Below are 20,597 nucleotides of genomic sequence, written 5' to 3'. Positions count from 1 at the left end.
ATCCATACTTACCTGCTCCACAGCCTGCTCATAATGTCTGAAATTCTCTAGTTCTCGCTTAGTCCTTTCAGTGAGCTGCTGGAAAATCTGCTTTCTCCACGCTGCCGTCTGGGCCGGAGTGATGGACAAGGACAATGTCTGCATGGAGGTGGAGAGACCTGAAAGCCAGAGAGACATGATGGTCCTGACTATGTCAAGGGTAAGCAGCTTGGTTCAAAAGAGAGATGTCAAGCCTATAAAATGCAGGGTGGCAGAGAAAGGCACACATTCCCCAACCCCCTTTTTAAAAAAAATGAGGCTTTGCTTTTCCCAAGAATCACAAAAATAGAAAAACAAACAAAACCACTCTTCTTCACTTGTCCAAGACCATTACTTGATGGTTAAGTCTTGATTGCATCATAGCACCATAGCTCTGGAGGTGGGAGGGACTTGAGAGTTCATACCTAATCCAAACCACTCATTTTAAACAAAAACCAAGACCCAAGAAGGTTAAGGTCACATAGGCAGTAATTATGAGAGGTAAGATTTGAATTCAAGTCCTATCACTCCAGAGCCAGAGCTCTCTCCAGTGTACCATACTATCTCTGAAAGGAATGCATTCAAAGTTAATGCCTTTCCCTTAACCTGTTTTCCTAACAAGTTAATCTCATCAGAAGAGTGAGAATGGATTGGGGCTGGGGGGAGGAGTTGGGGAAGAGCAGGAAAGAGGGGAAAGGACCTCAGACCATTTCTGTTACCCAATACTGTGGGAGATAGTTTTTTTTAATGTTATTTTATTTTTCAATTTCTTTTCTCTCCCTTCCATCCTACCTCCAACAAAAAAAAGAAAAACAAACCCTTGTAAAAAATATACATAATTTAGTAAAGCAAATTCCCAAATTGTCCATATCCAAAAATGTATATCTAATTCTGCATCTTGAATTCATCACCCGGGAGCTAGTTTCTAAAATCCATACACACACTTGAGCTTCAGGAAATTAGATTAAAAAGCTAGTTAGCACAGTTGGCTAGGGAAGAGTGCCAACAGATCCAGAGTCACAGGTGCAATGCTGATATGAACCATTTATGGCATGTTTACTGTTTCAAGTTGATGGCCACAGACTGCACCTGTAACCTTGGCCTACCATTACGCAGGTGTGTGCTGCTGGTCACAAGAGGGCCTGGGAAAAGGAATATGAATGGTTCTGTGCAACCCATCCCCACCACTAGGCAAAGATCTCCGGGCCTGGACAGTGGGGAGGGGGGGAGGTCATCTTCACATCCTACTTTAAAAGTCGGGAAGAAGTGGGGGAGAGAACAGGGAAGGCACAGGAGTAATATTTGCAATGAAGCAAGTTCCCAGTGTAAGGATTCCTTGAGGATGAGGAACAGCACTCATGAGATTGATGAGAATGGCTAAACACCATGGCAGAAGAGAGAATCTGTCTGTCCCTCCAATCTTGGTCGCCCACCACTTTATGCTACCCAGAGTTTTGTTATGCAGCACCTGCTTACAAAGTCACATTTCTGGCTCCTGGGGAAAAAGGAATCCGAAAGGACTCTCCTCAAGCTATTCACAGCATCTGTTTTACATGTAACCTGCTCTCTTTGCCTTTCAAAGCCAGGAAAGGGGGTGGGGAGAATTGCCCTGTAGAGAGTTCTATGGAAACAATGCCCTAAAAGTCCACTTAGCCATGTCTCAAAAAGTGATATGCCATGCAAGTTAATGGCAACCCATTCAAGAATGTTAGGGCCCTCTCCCTCAAATGCCTTTTCCCTTGTCTAACAAACACAGGGGACACCTGAGGTTAGCTGGCCAGTGTGCTCTGAGGCCCCTGCCTCAGAGATCCCATGACAAGGTACATGAATTGAATAGCAGGTCCCAAATCTTGGTTTCTAAAATGTTCCCCAAACAGAAACAGAGAGCCCTTAAGGTGAGTCAACACTACAGATGTTTCAACCAGTACATTTAGAGCTCCACACTACAGCTGGAAGCTCCCTTACTTTCCTGCCAGCAAAGACCAGTCTGTTTTTAGGACTGATGCTGTCTTTTTCTTGCCAACCTATGCTACAAGAAATTCCCTGTCATACCCAGAAAATTAGATTAGTTTAGACAATAACGTATTTCTCTTCCCCTGAATCACCCCCCCAACAGTGTACTGTCAACTGACTCACCAGGCTTCTTTTCTAAGCCTGGGGCATGCGCATAACAATCTACATATTTTGGGTACAATAAGGATCCTGATGCTGATCAAGTCTATTATAGTAGACATAGCACTAGACTTGAAGTCAGACATCAATTCAAATCCTGGCTCAGATTCTTACCAGCTAAATTATTCTGGATAAGTCACTTAACCCCTCTAGGCCTCAATTATCTCATATATAAAATGAGAGGGTTGTACTTGATGACCTCTGAGATCACTTTCACTTCTAGGATCCCCGTGCACAGCCTGGCCTGCCTCAGCTCATCCCGACCTTCATTTCTTCTGTGATCATTCCCATGCCTATGTCAAGTCAGATCTCATCAACTCTTAACCCTACCCACCCAGCCCAAGAAGGTAAATACCTGACTGAATAGTGAACCACTTCAGAACTGTGTGTGTGTCCACTGTGCAGCCTCCACCAGACACCCAGGCCCACAGTGGGTGATCATCAGCTCCATAGCCCTCCTCCAAACCCATAGGAAAGAGCCCTAGAGAAGAGAGGCTGGCGGTCTCGGCATAGCAGGCTGCTGAGTGGGCAGAGATTTTCCGAGTTTCCTTCAGGTCAATGTTGGTCCAAGGGAGCTCAGCTGGAGCAGTGTCTGGCCTGGGAGCTGGTGCTGTGACCTGAGCCTTTCCCTCTCTGGTTACAGATGAGGCTGCCTCCTCTTCACTGGAGTCTGCCTGAGCCCCTGAGGCCACAGGAGAGCTCTCAGGGCAGCCCCTGCTGTTGCCTAAAGATGGCTCATACTCAGACATCAGCCCTGGTCTCTCAGCCTCAGAGGAAGTATCAGTGTCACTTGGAGCCAAGGAGTCACCACTGCCTCTCACTTCATCACCAAAGAAACAGCCAGCACTGGGTATGAAAACACAACAAAGTTACTGTTTATACACACGTCAAATAACCTGAATAACTCAGTTCCTTCAACCTTGTCCTTAGAGGTCAGCAGGAAGACAGATCCCTATTGGACTCTGGGGGGAACTGAAGAATGGAGGTAGGGCCAGAATTCAGGGAAGTCTGAGACTCATCTTGTCCCCACTCTGTGGAGGAAGGGTGTCTCAGTCTGATGGAAGCAGTGCAACTCTGCTCAGAGAGGAATGCCAAGGGTTACCTTCACTGAGTCAGTCACTGAGCCGGGAGACCTGGCTTTGAGTCTCATCTCTGCCCCTTACCAACGATGTGGCCTTGAATAAGTCACTCAACCACCCCATGCCTCAGTATACTCACCTAGGCAACAACACAGTTGGACCACTAAGGTCCCTTTTGTCTCTTGCATTCTGATCCTACGATAGCTTTCTTGGCACCCGGCTCTCACTCATGCTCTTCTTTCCTCTAATCTATGTTTTTCCCTTCCTTCAAAACCCTGCTCAAGACTTACCCCTTCTATGAATCCTAGGGTTATGTCACCTACCTCCAACTTACCAGGACTGACTAAGGATCCAAGACTGTGCTAAAGGCTGTGGGAGATAAATATAGGACATGGTCCCTGCTCACAAGCAGCTTATAACCTGGGGGGATGAGAGCAGCAGAAATGAAATGAGTGCTACACTATGTGGCTCTAACTCGAAGTGCTTTCAGAGAAGGGGGAGACCAGATGTGGCTGGAGAAGTTGAGGATTTCATGAATGACAAAGTGCTTGTACTAAGCCCAGAAGGATGGATAAGATCTGAATGGGAGGTAAAAGGACAGGCCCTCTGGGTAGGGAGAAAGTATGAGGAAAGGCAGAGATGTGGGAATGAGCATGATTTACCTGCAGGGAGAATGAGGAAACCTACCAGAATGGAATAAGCAGTGAGTGCTGAGGAACAGGAGAAAATAAGTTTGGATAGATAAGGTGGGATAGATTATGGACAGCCTGGAAACTAGGCAGCAGAGTCTGGACTTGATATAATGGGCAACAGGGAACCACTGTTGATTCAGAAGCAGGAGAGTACCATGATAAAATAGTGCTTTAGGAAGGCTGGACTGGCAGTGATGCTTGTAATGCACTAGAAGGAGGAGAGTCTGGAGGTAGGAGGACCAGACAAGGGACTGCTGCAATTACGTTCCCTTAGGACACAACAAACATTTTGCACTTTATTTCACATGTTTATTTGGAGATTTATTCTGAATCTTTTTCATGAGGTTGTATCCTACTCTCCACCTAAGACTATAAATTCCCTGAAGATAAGGACCCTGTCAGTTCTTTTCTCTGAAGACCTCAGAGGGTCTCATCTAATGCTTTTCAAATAGTGGAACCTTAACACCCTTCTAACTAAGAAGAGGTCTTCTCCTTAACCTGGAAGATATCTATCACATCCTCACCATTCTCCAGAGCCCATTTTTACTGCAGACGCACAGACACACACAGAGATTACCTAAGGAGGCTGGATGAGCTGCCAGTGTGAGATCGGTCATTTTCTCTGTTTGCGATGATGGCCTTCCATGTTTTTCCACTAAGCTCACTTGGTGTAACACCTTGTCGGAAATAAACAGCTCGATCATCACATCCAATTCCCCAGACCTAAAACAAGGAGGAAACAAGATGTCTGGAGTCCAGTCAATAAGCATTTATTAATACATACCAGACACTGGGGATTCTTGCAGCTAGGTAGCTCAGCGGATAGAGTGCTGGGCCTTGCATCAGGAAGACCTGAGTTCAAATCTGTCTTTGGATACTTACTAGCTCTGAGATCCTGGGCAAATTACTTAACCTCTGTTTGCCTTAATGCATCGGAGAGGCAAACCACTCCAGTATCTTTGCCAAGAAAACCCCATGGACAGTATTGGTGTGCGATGGTCCACAGGGTCACTAACAGTTGGACACGCCTGAATGACAACAACATGTGCTAGGCACCAGGGGTGCAAAGAAAGGAAAAGAAGAGTCCCTGCTCTCTAGGAGACACAAAGTCCAATGGAGGAGTAAACACGTAAACAACTATGTACAAATAAGATATATACAACACAAATAAGAGATGATCTCAGAGGGAAGGTGCTAGTGTTAAAGAGGACTTGGAAAGGTTTCTTGCAGAAGGTAGGACTTAAGGGAAGAAAAGAGCTAGAGATGCAGAGGGATAAGAGTTTTAAGCAGAGGACAGCGAGTAAAAATGCAGAGTTGGACAATGGAAAGTCTTATGCAAGGAACAGCAAGGAAGCATTCAGTGTTACAGCCGCTTTTAATACACGGAAGGGAGGGAAGAAGAGGAGAAAGGCTGGGAGGGGGCCAGGTTATGAAAGGCTTTACAAACCAAACAGAAGACTTATATTTGATCCTGAAAGTAACAGAGTCCCTGGAGTTTGCTGAAGAGGGAGGTGACGTTCCCAGGACTGCGCTTCAGGAGGATCATTCTGACAGCTGTGTAGATAGTCGAGAACAGACTCAAAAGGGTGTACAGTCAGATGAGAGAAAGGAAGAAGTCTTGGGGGGATTATGGACTGGACTTGTGATTTCATTAGCATGAGGTACTTCTGGTAATCAAACTCCCTCTGCCAATCAGAACAGCCCCTGCTCTGTAATTACAGACTTAGTTACTTGGCAGCCCTGAGAAGATGAGTGACTTTCCCAAAGTCACACTGTCACACAGCTAGTGTTCATCAGAATCAACACCTGAACCCAGGTCAAGGGGCTGCTTAGAGCACCAGGTGCTGGGAAAGCACATAAATAAATGTAAAGAGGGAAGAAACTGCAAAAAAACAACTTTGCCCAAAGCTGACCTTCCTGGCACCACTTGATCTAAAATGTTGTTGCTATTGTCACACTGGGGGAAGAAGGAGAGAATTAAAGAGTAGAAAGACCAGGGAAGAACATGATTTAATTGGGTCTTGGGTTCCACTGCCCCTCCTGTTCTGTGCCCAGGAGTAGTCACTGGCCCAGGGCCTGGATGCAGGATCTCTCAAGGGGCTGGAGCTGAAGTGAGATCCAAGACTAGGAGAACTGAGTCTTATATGTTAGAGACATAAAATCTGGTCATATCTAAATTTTCCTATTTTTCCTGAAAGGAAGCTAAGGGACTGTAACAACTTGCTGTAAAATGATCTCAAATCAATCTGGGCAGCTGGTTGGTGCTGTAGATTTCCTTCTCATTTTCCAAATTCACTTAGACTGCATTGATGACACTCATGATAATTCAATGAAAGATGAAGGCTAAATCATGAATAGGGAAACCAAGAGGTAGAAAGTTTGAAAACAAATTGTTTTTAAAAGAACTTTAATGTATGAACTGATTGCATGCTAATAGCTGCCGATCTGAAAAATCAGAGAGAACTGGAGAAGTGCCACAATGTTAGAAACAAGACAAAAGTCCTCAGTTTTTAAAAAGCAAAGGTGAATTCTCTAAATCATAAGTAGGGGAGTTTGACTTCATTTCCTAGCAAAATTATAAGGATTTTATGAAAGGAATGGTTAGCAAACCTTTTGAAAGTAAAGCAGGAATTCCTGCAAGTCATCATAAACAAGAAGTCTCAGCGTATGTTTTTTAGAGAGGGTTACTAGACAGGTAGATCAGTGGAATGCCACAGACACTGTCAAATGCCTTGCTGAAATCCAAGCATACATTTTTCATAAGACACCCCTGTAGGATGGAGATAATGGGATCAGAGATGTAGAGTCAGAAGGAACTTTGCTGGTCATCTAATCCAATTCCCTCAATTTTTAAGATGAGAAACAGGCCAAGTGACAAATAAAGTGACTTGTCCAGGGTCATACAACTGATAAAGGTCTAAAGCAGAATTTGAATGAAGGTCTTTCTGACTCTAAGTCTGGCACAATATCCACTGCATACTGCTTTTGAAGATATGGGTGAGGCACAACCTAGAATCACAGATTTAGAGCTAAGAAGGGTCCTCTAAGGTAATTTATTCTAACTCCTCTCATTTTGCAGATTAGGAAACTGAGGCCAAAGAAGTTAAGTAACTTGCCCAAGGTCATTCAGGTAGTAAGTTGCAGAGAGCAGATTTGAATTCAGGTCCACTGACTCTAAATCTAACACTTTCTCAGTGGAATGATGAGATCCAGGGCCTAGTGAGTAAGGGATTATTGTCAGCCTGAAAGGAAGTCTCTCATGGCCTGCCTAGTGTATTCCCCATGTTGATTAATAGCTACCATGTTTCCCCGATAATAAGACACTGTCTTATTAATTTTTTTGGACAGAAAAACACCAGAGGGCTTATTTTCAGGGGAGGGCTTATTTTAATGAACATTGACAGCAATTTTAATAAACAGGTAAATATGAACAAAAAAATGTACCTTTATTCAATAAGCAAATCACTGGGGAAGAACAGGATGACGCGCTCACTGCTGCAGCTCTGATTGGATGCAGCCCGGAACGCGGCATGCGTTTCATGGGGGTGGGGGGGAACGGTGCATACAGAGGGTACCATAATGTAGCGTGTAGCGCAGGGGATCACTACAGTAGCAATCTCAATAGGGCTTATTTTCGGGGGAGGGCTTATTTTAGAGGAATCTTACACAGTAAGGGGAGGGCTTATTTTCGGGATAGGTCTTATTATCGGGGAAACACGGTAGATAGCCTTTCTTACTACTGCATTAGGAAGAGAAGCTGCCCAGGACTTTAGGTCTTTGTGTACTGTTTGTAAATTCCTACACTAAGAATAAAAAACAATCTGTTGTACAATTACTGAGGGAGGTATGGCTGGATAATACTTCATCACATTAAGAGAAATAACACAGAAGTGATGATCTGCTATATTCTGCCCTGGTCAGAACACATCCCAAGTAGCAGCTCAGCAGTGGGCATCATGCTGAAGGAAGAACACTGACAAACTGGAACATGTTGCGGGGTGAAGGGGAAAAACAACATGGTGGACAAGAGACTGTGGTATACAAAGGCTTGCAGAATAAATGGAGGTGTTTAAGCTGGAGGAAAAGAAGGCATGGAAGGAAGAGAGAGAAATAGGACAGCTGTTTTCAAATATTTCAAGAGCTTTTTAGGTTAGAGAAGGAATTAGATCTGTCCTATTTGGCCCCAGGTCAAGGAGGAATAGGTAGAAACTACAAAGAAGGCAATTTAGGTTTAATATCAAGAAAAGTTTTTTAATAAGTGGAACTATCCAATGGTGCAATGGCCTGCCTCAGGAGGCAGAGTGGTCTCCATCACTGAAGGTCCTTAAGAGGAAGCTAGATGACCACATGTTGGGGATATAGGAGAGGGATTCGTATTCGTGGCATCAGATGACCCTAACATACTTTGCAATCCGGTGATACTAGTCTTCTTGCTGTTCCTCAAACACAATAATCTATCTCCCAAATGTGAGCATTTTCACAGGCTGTCCCTCAAACTGGGAACTCTCTCCTGCCTCATCTCTGCCTCCCAGCTTCCATGGCTCCCTTCAGATCTCAGCGAAAGTCTTACCTTCTATAAGAAGCCTTTCCCAGTCTTCCTTAATCTTAGTGCCTTCTCTCTGAGATTATCTCCAACTAACTTTGTATATACCATTTGTACACAGTTGTTTGCATGTTGTCTGCCCAATTAAATTCTGAGCTACCCGAAAGCAGGGCCTGTTTTTTGTTTTTTTTTACTTTCTTTGTATCTCCTATGCTTAGCATAGTACCTGGAAGACAGTAGGTGCTTAATAAATGCTCACTGACTATGACATCCATTCCAACTCTGAGATTCTAGGACTGCATGGATGCAGTTAATAATTATAAATGAGTTTCATCTCTACATTCAAGGAAGCTAAGTGGAAGCTAGAAAATGTTATATAAGCAGTTTGGATGAATTTATTCTATGAACCTAAGTCAGTGGCTATTCAGCTCACTTGGTCAGAGAATGATGGGTTTATAGACTGAAACTTTCTTCCACAAACACAGCATTAAGCGGAAGATATATACAAGCAACAAAGTGGAAGAGGTCTATGTTTGAGAATACATAGATAAATCAGTGTAAATCCATCACCATATTAGAAAATACTCCAAGTGCCTGTCCTGCTAATGGTGTCTACAAAAAATGTATGCCTACAAAAGCTGGCAAATGTTTAAGAAAGTAAAAAAGTTACATTTTAAAAAATATACTCCCAAATTCAGACTTTTCATGAATTTCAACAAGCTTCCACTCCTCTGAGCAGTGGGTATATATGATAAAAGATGTCTCTATATTCTGCATGACATTTTCAAGAAGTCAGAATTTAGTCAGATTTTTAAAAGTCAGCTTGTTCAGAACTTTTAAATGATCTCTTTTCATTAACTAGAAAAGCGCCTTTTTCCCTATTAATCTAAATTTAAAATGCACAATTCATTCAATATCTTTTCATGATGAACAAAACCTGTACTAATCTCTAGCTAAAACCAACCCAACCTATCTATGTGTCTCTAAGTATATACAGGGTGGCCTCTTCTAGAGGGTAATTGGGCATATGCCCAGGAGCCTAAGGGCAAGCCAACTCTGCTTGCGTACTTTTTCCCAGAGGAGGGGAGGGGGAAAATCAATGGCCTGAAGTCTTAAAAAAAACCCTGTCTAGTGGCCTGGAATCTTGGCAATCTTCCTGATCTTCTCTAAGAAGGCTGCCTCGCCTGGTAGGCATTAAGGTAGTATTTAACCCAGGTGTCCTCATGGTAAGACAGCTGCTGTTGATCTGTACACTGAATCAAACACCCAAGAATCTAAATAATCCCAACATATTCTGCAGTCCTACCTGGTCATTTAAACCTACGTTTACCATCATCATTTCTCCAACCATCTCAATCCAGCTAGTGCCACAGGGATTGTGAGAGTTGACGCCTCTTCTGAACCAGACCTGGGGAAACCAAAGGAGAAAAAAAATACATCCTTACAAAGTCACAGGAAAGGTAAACTAATGGTGTTACACCACGAATCAATCCAAGAAGTCCTTAAAAAAAAAGGCTGCAATTTTCATTGACATGACAAAAAGCATGGCATAGTAGATTGAGAGCTGTTCTCAAAGCCAGCAAGACTTGGACTTAAGTCTTGTCTCTGACCCAAACTGGTTGGATGATCCTGCACAAATCATTTAACCTCTCAGTGTTCTCCAGGCAACTCTCTATGACTTGAGTTTCAGGGAAGGGGTTGAACTGCATTGGCATAGGGAGCTTTCTCCCCCCAGAGCTCCCATATCATAGACACCACCAGTACAGACATCCCTAGCCCCATCCTGACACTTACTAACTAAGTGTACAACAGCTGGCAAGGCCTCCCTAAAATGACAATATTTGCACTAACCTACATTAAAGGATTGTTGTGAAGATCAGACAAGAATGTCTATCACATGCTGTAACCACAGAGTGCAAGACAAATGTAAATTCTCATTACCCTACCCCATTTCTAGAACAGCTGAACATTTGTTTATCAGAGAATTATTAGAGGTACTACAAGGGGAAGAAAAAAAAACCCCACAAACTCTCCAGTAGACAGGCTGGCTGAGCCACTACTGATAACATGGATTCTTATTATTTTTAAAAATATATTTGTACATTTGGCTGGTTGGTTCATGCTCACTGAGGACCAAAATGACATCACTATGTTAGAGTCAAGGGGCAGCGTGTCTGACTGTGGCACAGGTCGGGCATAAATAGTTCACATGAACATTTGGGGTGGAGATGTCTCTAAATTTTTAAAAACATATTTGTATATTTATTTTCCAGTAGAAGGGGTGATTGAGCGACTACTGATAATTCACTTTTTTTTTTAACGTATTTTTATATCTCCTAAGAGGCTAGCCTGCCTCCAGCCTCCTCCTCTCTAATCTATCTCTCCAAACAGGTGCCAAATTCATCTTCCTAAAGCACTAATCTGCCTATGCTATTCTCTGGCTTAAGAAACTTCTGTGGCTCCCTAGTAACACTAAGATAAAAATGTGAGCTCTTCTGTTTGGCATTTAGAGCTCCTCGTGATCTGGCTTTACCCTATGCTTCCACATTTGTCCTTCCTTACTCCCCTTCATGTTCCATGTTCCAGCTAAACTTGCTGTCCTCTTCCTTATCTATGACATTCCTTCCCTTATTTCTGTGCCTTGTACAGCCTGCCCCCCACCAAGCCTAGAATGCCTCCCCTATTCACCCCCTCCTCTTGGAATCCCCACCTCCCTTCAAGGCTTGGCTCGAGGGCCACCTTCTACATAAAGTCTTTCTCGATTTTAAATCCTTCCTCAAAATTACTTTGTCTGTTGCATTTCTTTATCTGGGTACAGGTTATTTTCCTCCAGTAGAATTTAAGCTTCTTCATTTTTATCCTTGTGTCCCTGGCACACAACAACAACAATGGCAGCTAATTTTCACTTGAAGGTTTGCCAGATACTTTACAGGTATCACCTCATTTGAACCTGAAAACCACCCCAGTGGCGTAGGTGCTATTATTATGCCCATTTTACAGAAAAAGAAACGGAGGCTGACAGAGGCTTTGTGTTTTAGTAGGCACTTCTCAAATATACACTGTTGTTATAAGATCTTTCCTCCCCAAGAGCTCTGAGATGAGTGATTTCATTTATCTTTACAGCATCTTGTTAAAGATAAAGGTATTACAGGGTTGATTTTACAGATGGAAAGTCTGTAGCTCAGAGGTTAAAGAACTCATGCAATGACCTAGGGCCAATGCCAGCCTGATTCTGGTGCCAGTAGCTGGCCTACTGACGGCTGTGCCCTTTCGCAGCAGGCATTACCAGCAGGCATGAAAGAGGGAGGACGCTTGCTCCATTGCCAGGCGGGGTAGTGACTGCCCTTTTCCCCTTGATGGGTGTTTCCTCTGTCAAATGGAGAGAGTAACCCAAGGTCAGAGACTATATATATATTTAAATTCTGTTGGTGCTCACAAATGCTTAGGCATATCAAAGAATATAGAAAAAATCTCAGGAGCAGCTAGGTGGTACAGTAAATAGAGCACCGGCCCTGGAGTCAGGAGGACCTGAGTTCAAATATGGCCTCAGATACTTGACACTTACTAGATGTGTGACCTTGGGCAAGTCACTTAACCCCAATTACCCTGCCTTCCCCCCTTAAAAAAAAAAACCAACCTCAATTAGCCAGAACACTTATGGGTTCTGGTTAATTGAATTCCCTGGTTGGCTGAAGAGTAAGAAATTCATCTTTTCTGTGGAAAGACTTTCTAAAATGCCTTAGTCTACTTTCAGTTCTCTGGAACTGACAAAGAGGGAACATAATGGCATCTTTGCTGTAAGGCTGTGGTTCTTGACTGGCTTCCAGAGTCATGACTGGAAACTTGAATTTTCAGTATCTGAAACTGGAAGAAAATATGGATAAAGAAAAAGAGAAGACTGACCCCAAAGCATCTCTAGGCAGTCCTAATTAATTAAAAGTTCCTTTTTCTATTAAATCAAATGGTCACTGTCACTTTGCACTACAGCAGTTTCTCATCTTGGCATCTCTGGGCATGGGAAAAGCTTCTGCAGCCACAAGTCAAACATATTAAGTGAGAGGTCAGAGGTCATGCTACATCAGAAGACTGTACAGTACTTCTGAGCAGTTATCACATGACCCAGAAATTACAATTTCAGCAGATGACAGCAGTTATTTGGCTAATGTCTACTTTATTCTATGTCAAGAGTGGAGTCACAAAATCAGTGAAAAAAGACAAATCTAGGCTTCAGATACCCTCCAACTCTTACTTTTCTGTCTTTAGTGACTGCCCAGACCACGTTGACACCAACAGAGACGTGCATTATCCCATTTTCAGGCACCGGTGGTTCCACTATTGACCAGGAACTGCCTATATGCATCCAAAACAAAAACAGAAAAAAACCTAAGATCAGGCAAGAGTGCCCTAGGGCTCTCTGAGCTTTCAGGGGACCTGAGACTCTGGGCTATAGACCACCAGCTCATTACCTTTGGGGTTATTTCTATCAATTCCTTCTCGAACCATTGCTTGTCCTTCCCAAAGGGTGGCCCAAAGGAGATCATAGGGCCCACAGCTGATTTGTACAGCTTCCCCAGGGGTTTCCACAAGTGACCAAGAAGAGCCCTCAGGATTTGGGTGGCAGACATCTTCTCTGTACCATACCTAGAAATCAATAAAAATGCATAATGGAAAACTTCAAGTATGTTGTGCACCAGTGTGATGACCTCTTTCTGATCCATTGCTCTAAATCAGGACAGAATTTCCCCTCCAATGGAGACTATGCTCTCTATTCCTTAAACAATATTTATGTAAGAGACTATAGGTTTATGACAATTCCCAGTGACTTTGCTTTGGGTCAAAAGAAGACTAATATTTTCTTACATTCACCTTGACTACATAAACTGCCTATGCCAGGGTCAGGACAATTGTCACTGTTTGCCTTGATACTTAGAGAACCAGTTGGGATTAAATACAACCATCAAAACTTTAAATAAACTCAGCAAGCACTTCCAGACTTTCACTGAGACTCAGCCTTCTGCAGAAGTGTCTAACCCAGAAGATTTAAAGTCTGTTCCTGAAGCTTGGGAGGAAGGCTGAAAGAAGTCATTCTGGCTCCATAGTGATCTGCCTCCCACATGCAGTACTGGAATCTTTAAACAGAAAGTGGCTCCTCACGCCCCAGATCTCAACTTAACTGTGACTGCTTTCAAGGTCAAAGTGTAAAGTGCTGGCCTTTGTCTATGGCAGCCTATACTAGGCAGAAGATACACTAAGCACTCTGTTAAATACAGTTGCAACATATACATAATCATATAACATACAACATACACATATGCATACGCAATCATATAAGTACAACTGTATATACAAATACAGATATGCGCCCATGTCCCAAATCTAGACGCACATATCAGCTTTTAAATAGCCCATGGTTCAAGGACAGACAGGGACTAGACTGTAAATGGTGGCAGCATATTTTGTCCTGCATGTCCCCCTAGTGGAGGCCTATACTTAAGGCAACCCTGGGCAATGAAAAGGAAGTCCTATCTGAAGAGGAAACCGGACGTCAGGACAAGTCAAGGCAAAGAAGGGAAGGGGAGAAGGTTAATGAGGGGGAAAGAGGATGGTACTGGGATGCTTCCAACTCATTCAGGAGAGGTGAGGGGGACAAATCCAGTCTAAGGCTCCAGGAACAGGGTGGCTGAAAAGAGGAGATTCTGGAAAGAGCAAAGGAAATGTCTCGGCTTAGTCATATGCAAATGTGAAGCATATTTACTGGTCCTGCCCAGAAGTTTAAAGGATATGAAAAGGGCTTCCAAAAGTAGTCCTTGAAGTGGGCATCTACTAGTGACTCTACCTTCTCCAGTTCCTAAGAATTCAACTACTACATCCATCTCTGATTTCTGTCCTTCTTAGTCACCCACGTACTAGGTTCAAATCCGAACTTGGACAGTTGTTACCTGTGTGACCTGTGTAACTCATTTAAATTCTCTGAGCAGTTTCCTTGTCTAGAAAATGAGAAGGTTGAACTAGATGGCCTCAGATCCCTTCCTGCTTTACATTTATGCTACTATGAACTTAATAAACACTAATTCTACATACACTTACAGAGTCAATTTTTCATTATCCATATTTGGCTTCGCTATTTCATGTATTATTTTGGCCAATTTCTGATCCCAATCAGGCTGCCCCTTACCTTTGCCATTTGTTCTTGGGTTCCCCCCCACCCCTCCTCATGACATTCCTGAACCCAGCCCACCTGCCAGGCATTGAGCAGCACGTGTAGAGGGAAGCAATCATAATTTTGATATTTGTCTAAGACAATTACAATTTAGAAGTCAAGCTACTCTAAACAAAAATGATTTCTGGATTAAGCACAATCAAAATGTTGTGAGAAAATTACCAGACACATTCCAAAATCAAAATAGAAATGAAACAAAAACAACAACAAAAACCAGCCACTTGTTTGACATTCTCTATGCTGCTGCTTTTCTTCACTGCAGTAGATGCTAAAGGTTAGTGGTCATCCTGTATATTTATTCCAAGGAAGTGTGAATACACCTGGGGACACATACCCACACACACGTTTATACCCCTGTTTTGTTCCTGACTAACTGATCTCATCTTCTCTGCTCAGACCAAAAGTTCATTAGCATAACAAGACCTAATCACCTATCTGAAAAAAAAAATCCATTATCTGCTGTGTCCAATATTGTGCTAGGCCCTGAGAAGCACATAAAAAAAGAATAAAGCGTCATGCTTATGCTGAAGGAACCTACAAGTCTAGCTGAGGACACATCGCATACACATAAAAAGAGATTATTAATGATGTAAGGCATATATGGTAAGCTTCCTATGAAACAATATAAACAGTAAATGCCACAGGAGTTCAGAAGGGGAAATCCTAAAGGAGTGAGAATCTAAGGAAGTGATAACTAGCTAGGCCTTGAAAAATGAGTAAAATTTTGCCTTGTTTTTTGTTTGTTTGGGGGGAGGGGAAATGGAGGGGGGAAGAGTTCAGCCAGGTAAAAATAAGTAGATTACTTTTCAACCTCTTTAATACCATGGTATACTCAAACATTTATAAATACACTGACATACAGGGTGAACTCAGGAAGAGAAGACTGAAAACCCTATGCTGGCGTGTGTAAACATGCAAGGATAGAACTCTGACAATGATTATGATGGAGAAAACAGTAAGTCTTGCACTTGGCCCCAGAAGCCCACCAACAATGAAGGCTGAACCACCAGGCCTCACACTATATGCTACAGACACCTGGCCAAGCCTTCATCTGGGTTCTAATTTTGGAGGATGAACAGACAAAGCAGGAACATCCAGAGATTTCAGGGTAAGGGTTGATAAAAGGGAACATGCAGGGCACACAGGCCAAGGGCAGATTTGGTGTCCATCCACAGAGTAAGAACTACAGCCTGATTCCGAGGACAACAATACAGTGTGTGCACAGAATACTTTGGAGGATTATGGCACACTAAGGAGGAAGTTCTGCCATAGACCAGAACTACGCACAGTAGGTGATCCATAAATAATGGCTTGCTGATGACAAGGCACTGGGCATCTTTACACTGAAGCCAACTACTGGGAAATTTAAAAGAAAAACATTCCGTCACTTTTCTTTACCTACACAAGAATATGGAAACCATCACCCGATCTCAATGAGAAGAAGTCTGACTGGACCTCCCCTACCCCTTCCCTAACTCTCATTCCCTACCCCAGGTGAGAAAAGGGTAAAAATAAAATCCATAGTTCTACCTTGCCTTGCAGAGAAACCGCCCAAACAGAGAGTCGGCCTACAGGTTCATCTGTGATTTCCCATCCTCCAATGGAGAGATCATTGAAAGGGTCTGGCAGCTGTTTAGGGTCATCATGGGATGGAATCTGAAACAAAGAAGGAAGAGCCCAAGTCCAACTAATGGGACCATGAAGAATGAATACTTTTAAACCTTCCTTCCTACCCTCCAGTTGAATGCAATATCCAAGGATTTCTAATTTGTTCCCCAAAACCCTTTATTCCATGTTTATTTTTAAATTTTACATCACCATCATTACCAAAAGGTCCAAAGTTTCTATCCTTCCTTGACCTTCCATTCTTCTATTAGCTATGCCTGCCCCATTCCCTACCAGTCATAATGCAGCCGATACATTTGCCCAAGATTCTTCAAGACAAAGACTTGGCCATTTCATTATTATGTAAGGACATATTATATTTGTGTATAGTGAATTCCAAGGGCAGCTAGGTGGCACAGTGGGATAGAGTACCAGGCGTGGAGTTAGGAAGACTCCTCTTCCTGAGTTCAAATCTGGCCTCAGATACTTCCTAGCTGTGTGACCCTGTTCAAGTTATTTAATCCTGTTTGCCTCAGTTCCCTCATCTGTAAAATGAGATGGAGAAGGAAATGGCAAACTATTCTAGTATCTTTGCCAAGAAAATCTCAAATAGGGTCATGAAGAGTCAGACGTGACTGAACAACATCAACAAATAGTACATTACATAATGTGATATATATAACATATTATATACAAATAATATTATATTTATACACCACATATATAATGCAACATTGATAAATACTATATATACATGTACACACATACATATATAATTATATATCTATATGATAGAAGGACAAGAAAAAAGGACTAGACCATATACAATCTTCTGCTCTGCTTTTTATTCTAAAACACTCTTTTGGTGTTCATTAAATTCAGAACAAAAAAAAAATTTAAATAGGGACTACACTTGTGATTTCATTGGCTATTTCCTTTACCAGGACAGGTCAGCCCCTTCTCTGCTTCTCTTCTTTATAGACAGGCCTAGAGGCCAGAGCACTGAAGGCCTAAGGACCTTGCCTGGCATCACAGAGCCAGTGACTATCAGAAGTAGGAGGTGAGCAAAGATCTTCCTGGCTTCCTGATCAGCTCTCTTTACTCTGTAACTCGGCATTCTCTATGACATTTATTTTTTATCTCTTCCATTTATTTCTTCCTTCTTTCCCTACCCCAATCCCCATGAGCCAACCTTGGAATAAAGACTAAGACGGGAAAAAAATAACAGTTTAGCAAAAATAACCAATACAATACCCAAGTCTGATAGTATCGGATCTTACATTTTTTGAAGAGCTTTTGTTTGACCCATAACAAGAGGGAAGCAGTTCAACCAACTCCCATGTAGAGTTTTTCTGGGGGGTCACTTAGGCAAATGGTCTTTTTTTTGGTCTAAAGCTTTGATTTCATCAGTGTTAGGAACTCCAGCTGTGGAAACTCCCTCCAAAGATGCTGCTTAGCAATGGACAGTTTGATTCAGGGGTCCTTAACTTTCTTTGTGACATGGACCCCTTTGGCAGGCTAGTAAAAACTTTATTTCTCTTCTCAAAAGAATGTTTTTAAATAAATAAAATAAAATTACAAAAGAAACTAATTACATGAAATATAGCTACAAAATGTTAAAAAAAAAAAAAAAAAGTTCACAAACCCCAGATTAAGAACTCCTGGTCTTTGGCTGCCTAGGGACACTGAGAGGTTAAGTGATTTGGTCACATTCACACAGTCAGTATGTGCCAGACTGAAAGCCCAGAATCCCTTCCTCCACATCTGGGGCTTTATCTACTACCCACGCTGCTTCCTGCTACAGCAGCCTACTATACAATTATCTTAAACAACAAGTATGTAGCCTCTGCTAATACATGGAAACACATGTATGAAAAACTGTTAAGTGAAAAGGGTTGAATGCAAAGCAATATTTACACATCTACTTCAACAGTATGTATGAAAACCTATACGTGTACACGGAACAAACTGATGGTAACAGAGTTGTATAGGAACAGTTTGGGATCATTAAGTTCTTTCTATACAAGCTAAGTTCATAATAAAAAGACTTTCTATGTGCAGAATATTTCCACACCTATTATCTCACCGAATCTCCTAGCCATGCTTTGAGGTTGGACCAGAATAGATGTAGTTAGAAGGGACCTGAGAGATCATTACATCTAATCCCCTCATTTGCATGATGAAATGAGAAAATTGAAGGCCTTGGAGATCAAAAGACTTGCCCAGGGCCAAAGGGCTATGAGGTATCTGAAACAGGAAGTGCACAAACAGGAGCCCTCCCAACTCCAAATCCAGTGCGCTCCCCATCTCTACACTTAGATGTGTGTGAGGGCTTGCTCAAAGTCACAGAGCCCCTCAGTGACATTGGCAGAACCAAAATTCAGAGCCCCTGACAAGTCCAGGGCTCTTCTGGGGTCACATGAACAATCCAGATGTGGCAAATGTTTGAATGAGGGATATACAAGGGCTGTAGAGGATCTTTTAGGTCAAATCAGTCAATAAGCATTTATTTATAAAGTACCTATTATGTGCTAAGCACAGAGGATACAGAGAAAAAAAACAGTCCTTCCCCTCAAGGAGGGAGACAACCTAAAGACACCTATGTAGAAAAAAGATACGTACAGGATAAATTGGAGATGCCTCAGAGCAAAGGCAGTAGCATTATGGGAGACTGGAAAAGGCTTCTTTTAAAAGGTGGGACTTTAGGTGGGGCTTGAAGGAAGCCAGGAAAGCCAGGAGGGGGAGATGGAGAGAATTTGAGGGATGAGGGAAAAAAATAAAGAGTCAGAAGGTAGAGCAGCTTGGGTGAGGTACTCTCTGTCACTAGACCCCAGTGTACATGTGGATATCAAGTAGTTTTATCCTATTTAATCTTTTTTTGGAAGGTGGAGGTGGGGGAGGGCATAGAGAATGGCAGGAAAGTGTAAACTTGGCATATGCGGCCTTGTTAGAACAAGGTAATAGTATGATCTTCTGCCTGAAACTATGAGCTCAAGGAAAGAAACAAACTGATAAACTGAAGGCAAGTCAGGATTTAACAGTTTTGTTCTTATTTAACTTATCAAGGGTAACTATGACTAGTTAGTTCAGCTGCCTGGAGTACAATGTTCATAAGACTGAAGTTATAAGTTTGTTCCCCACATGGGCCCGATGGTTTTGCTCAATTCTACGGCCACAGACTGCAACCCACATCCAGTCCTGCCATCTTGACATTACACTTCAAACAACACTGGCTCTGGAGTTCAAATCCCACCTCTGACTCTTATTATCTGTATGATCTTGGACAAGCATACAACCTTAGTTAGGCCTCATTTTCCTCATCTGTAAAAGAAGAGGGTTCGACTATGTGGACTCTGAATCTATGATTCTGTGACCTAAAGGGGGAAATGGCTAAGAGAGTATGGATGGCTTAATTCAAACTCATCTCCACAGATGAGAACCCATTCCCCACACACCCACACATACATACATAGGAAGAGAAAAAGAACTCAGGGGTGTGAAATAAAGAAATTCCTAAGTTATAGTATTTATCCACAGTGTGTAAACAATGTAACAAAAAATATAACACAAGTAGTAAAACATTTTTTTAAAAAGCGGTGGGGGAGAAAAACTCCACCCAACTTAAAAACCCACATCCAGATGGCAGGTCAATCTTTGTGTGTGAATAAATGGGGCAGGGCAGACTGTGAGGCACAAAGGGCTACCGTGAAGAAGTAGAAATGGGCTAGGTGGAGAATTTGGGAATATTTATACTATTTCCACATACAATGTTTAATATCATGCTTCTTGGAACTGGAAATAACTTCCTTCTGTGACCTCCACTCAACTAGTTCTGATTCACAAAGTGATGGATGAAAAAAAAAAAAAACTGGAACAAGGAGACCTTGGCCCAAGTGTCTCGGGATTTGTATCTCCTGTAGCGAATCCATTTCCGCCGCCGCACGCAGGAGTTCCATTTCTTGTCCCTAGTGTAAGTGGCGGGAAAGTCCATGGCATATGTCCATCCCTGAAACAAGAAGGGAGTTTTCCTTTATGAAGTTCAGAGGAAGAATGTAGAGAAAGCATTGGGGTGGGTGCTCAGGATATGGGGAGGGAAGAAGGAAGATGTATCCAGGAGACAACATCACACACAAGCACATCAATCATAGCAGAGCAAGCAGGGATGGCACACCCAACAGTGGCCAGGGTGGTGGTGGGGATGGTGGCAGGGCTGGGGATGCTAATTCCAAGTGGTACAGAGGGAAGAGCAGCATTTCAGAGGAGGAGCC

At 42.6% G+C, this 20,597-nt stretch overlaps 1 protein-coding gene across 3 annotated transcripts in view; it reads right to left on the bottom strand.

Annotated features, from left to right (window-relative positions):
* Positions 1–20,597, bottom strand: part of TECPR1 (tectonin beta-propeller repeat containing 1) — an 82,659-nt gene that overhangs the window by 38,635 nt on the left and 23,427 nt on the right. For all 3 annotated transcript variants that reach the window (XM_069084887.1, XM_069084886.1, XM_069084889.1), the window contains 8 exons: positions 20,213–20,335; positions 16,255–16,380; positions 12,971–13,145; positions 12,754–12,854; positions 9,811–9,912; positions 4,539–4,684; positions 2,546–3,036; positions 13–158 (listed from right to left, as the gene is read on the bottom strand). In XM_069084887.1, the coding sequence (XP_068940988.1) occupies positions 13–158; positions 2,546–3,036; positions 4,539–4,684; positions 9,811–9,912; positions 12,754–12,854; positions 12,971–13,145; positions 16,255–16,380; positions 20,213–20,335 (1,410 nt within the window). The remainder of the gene's footprint in view (positions 1–12; positions 159–2,545; positions 3,037–4,538; positions 4,685–9,810; positions 9,913–12,753; positions 12,855–12,970; positions 13,146–16,254; positions 16,381–20,212; positions 20,336–20,597) is intronic.

This window comes from Petaurus breviceps, unplaced genomic scaffold (assembly GCF_028583685.1).
Source record: "Petaurus breviceps papuanus isolate PSGF00001 unplaced genomic scaffold, PetGlider_PUasm1.0 175, whole genome shotgun sequence".
Classification (NCBI taxonomy): domain Eukaryota; kingdom Metazoa; phylum Chordata; class Mammalia; order Diprotodontia; family Petauridae; genus Petaurus; species Petaurus breviceps.
The sequence above is the reverse complement of the archived record's forward strand: the minus strand, read 5'-3'. Positions and strand labels throughout refer to the sequence as shown.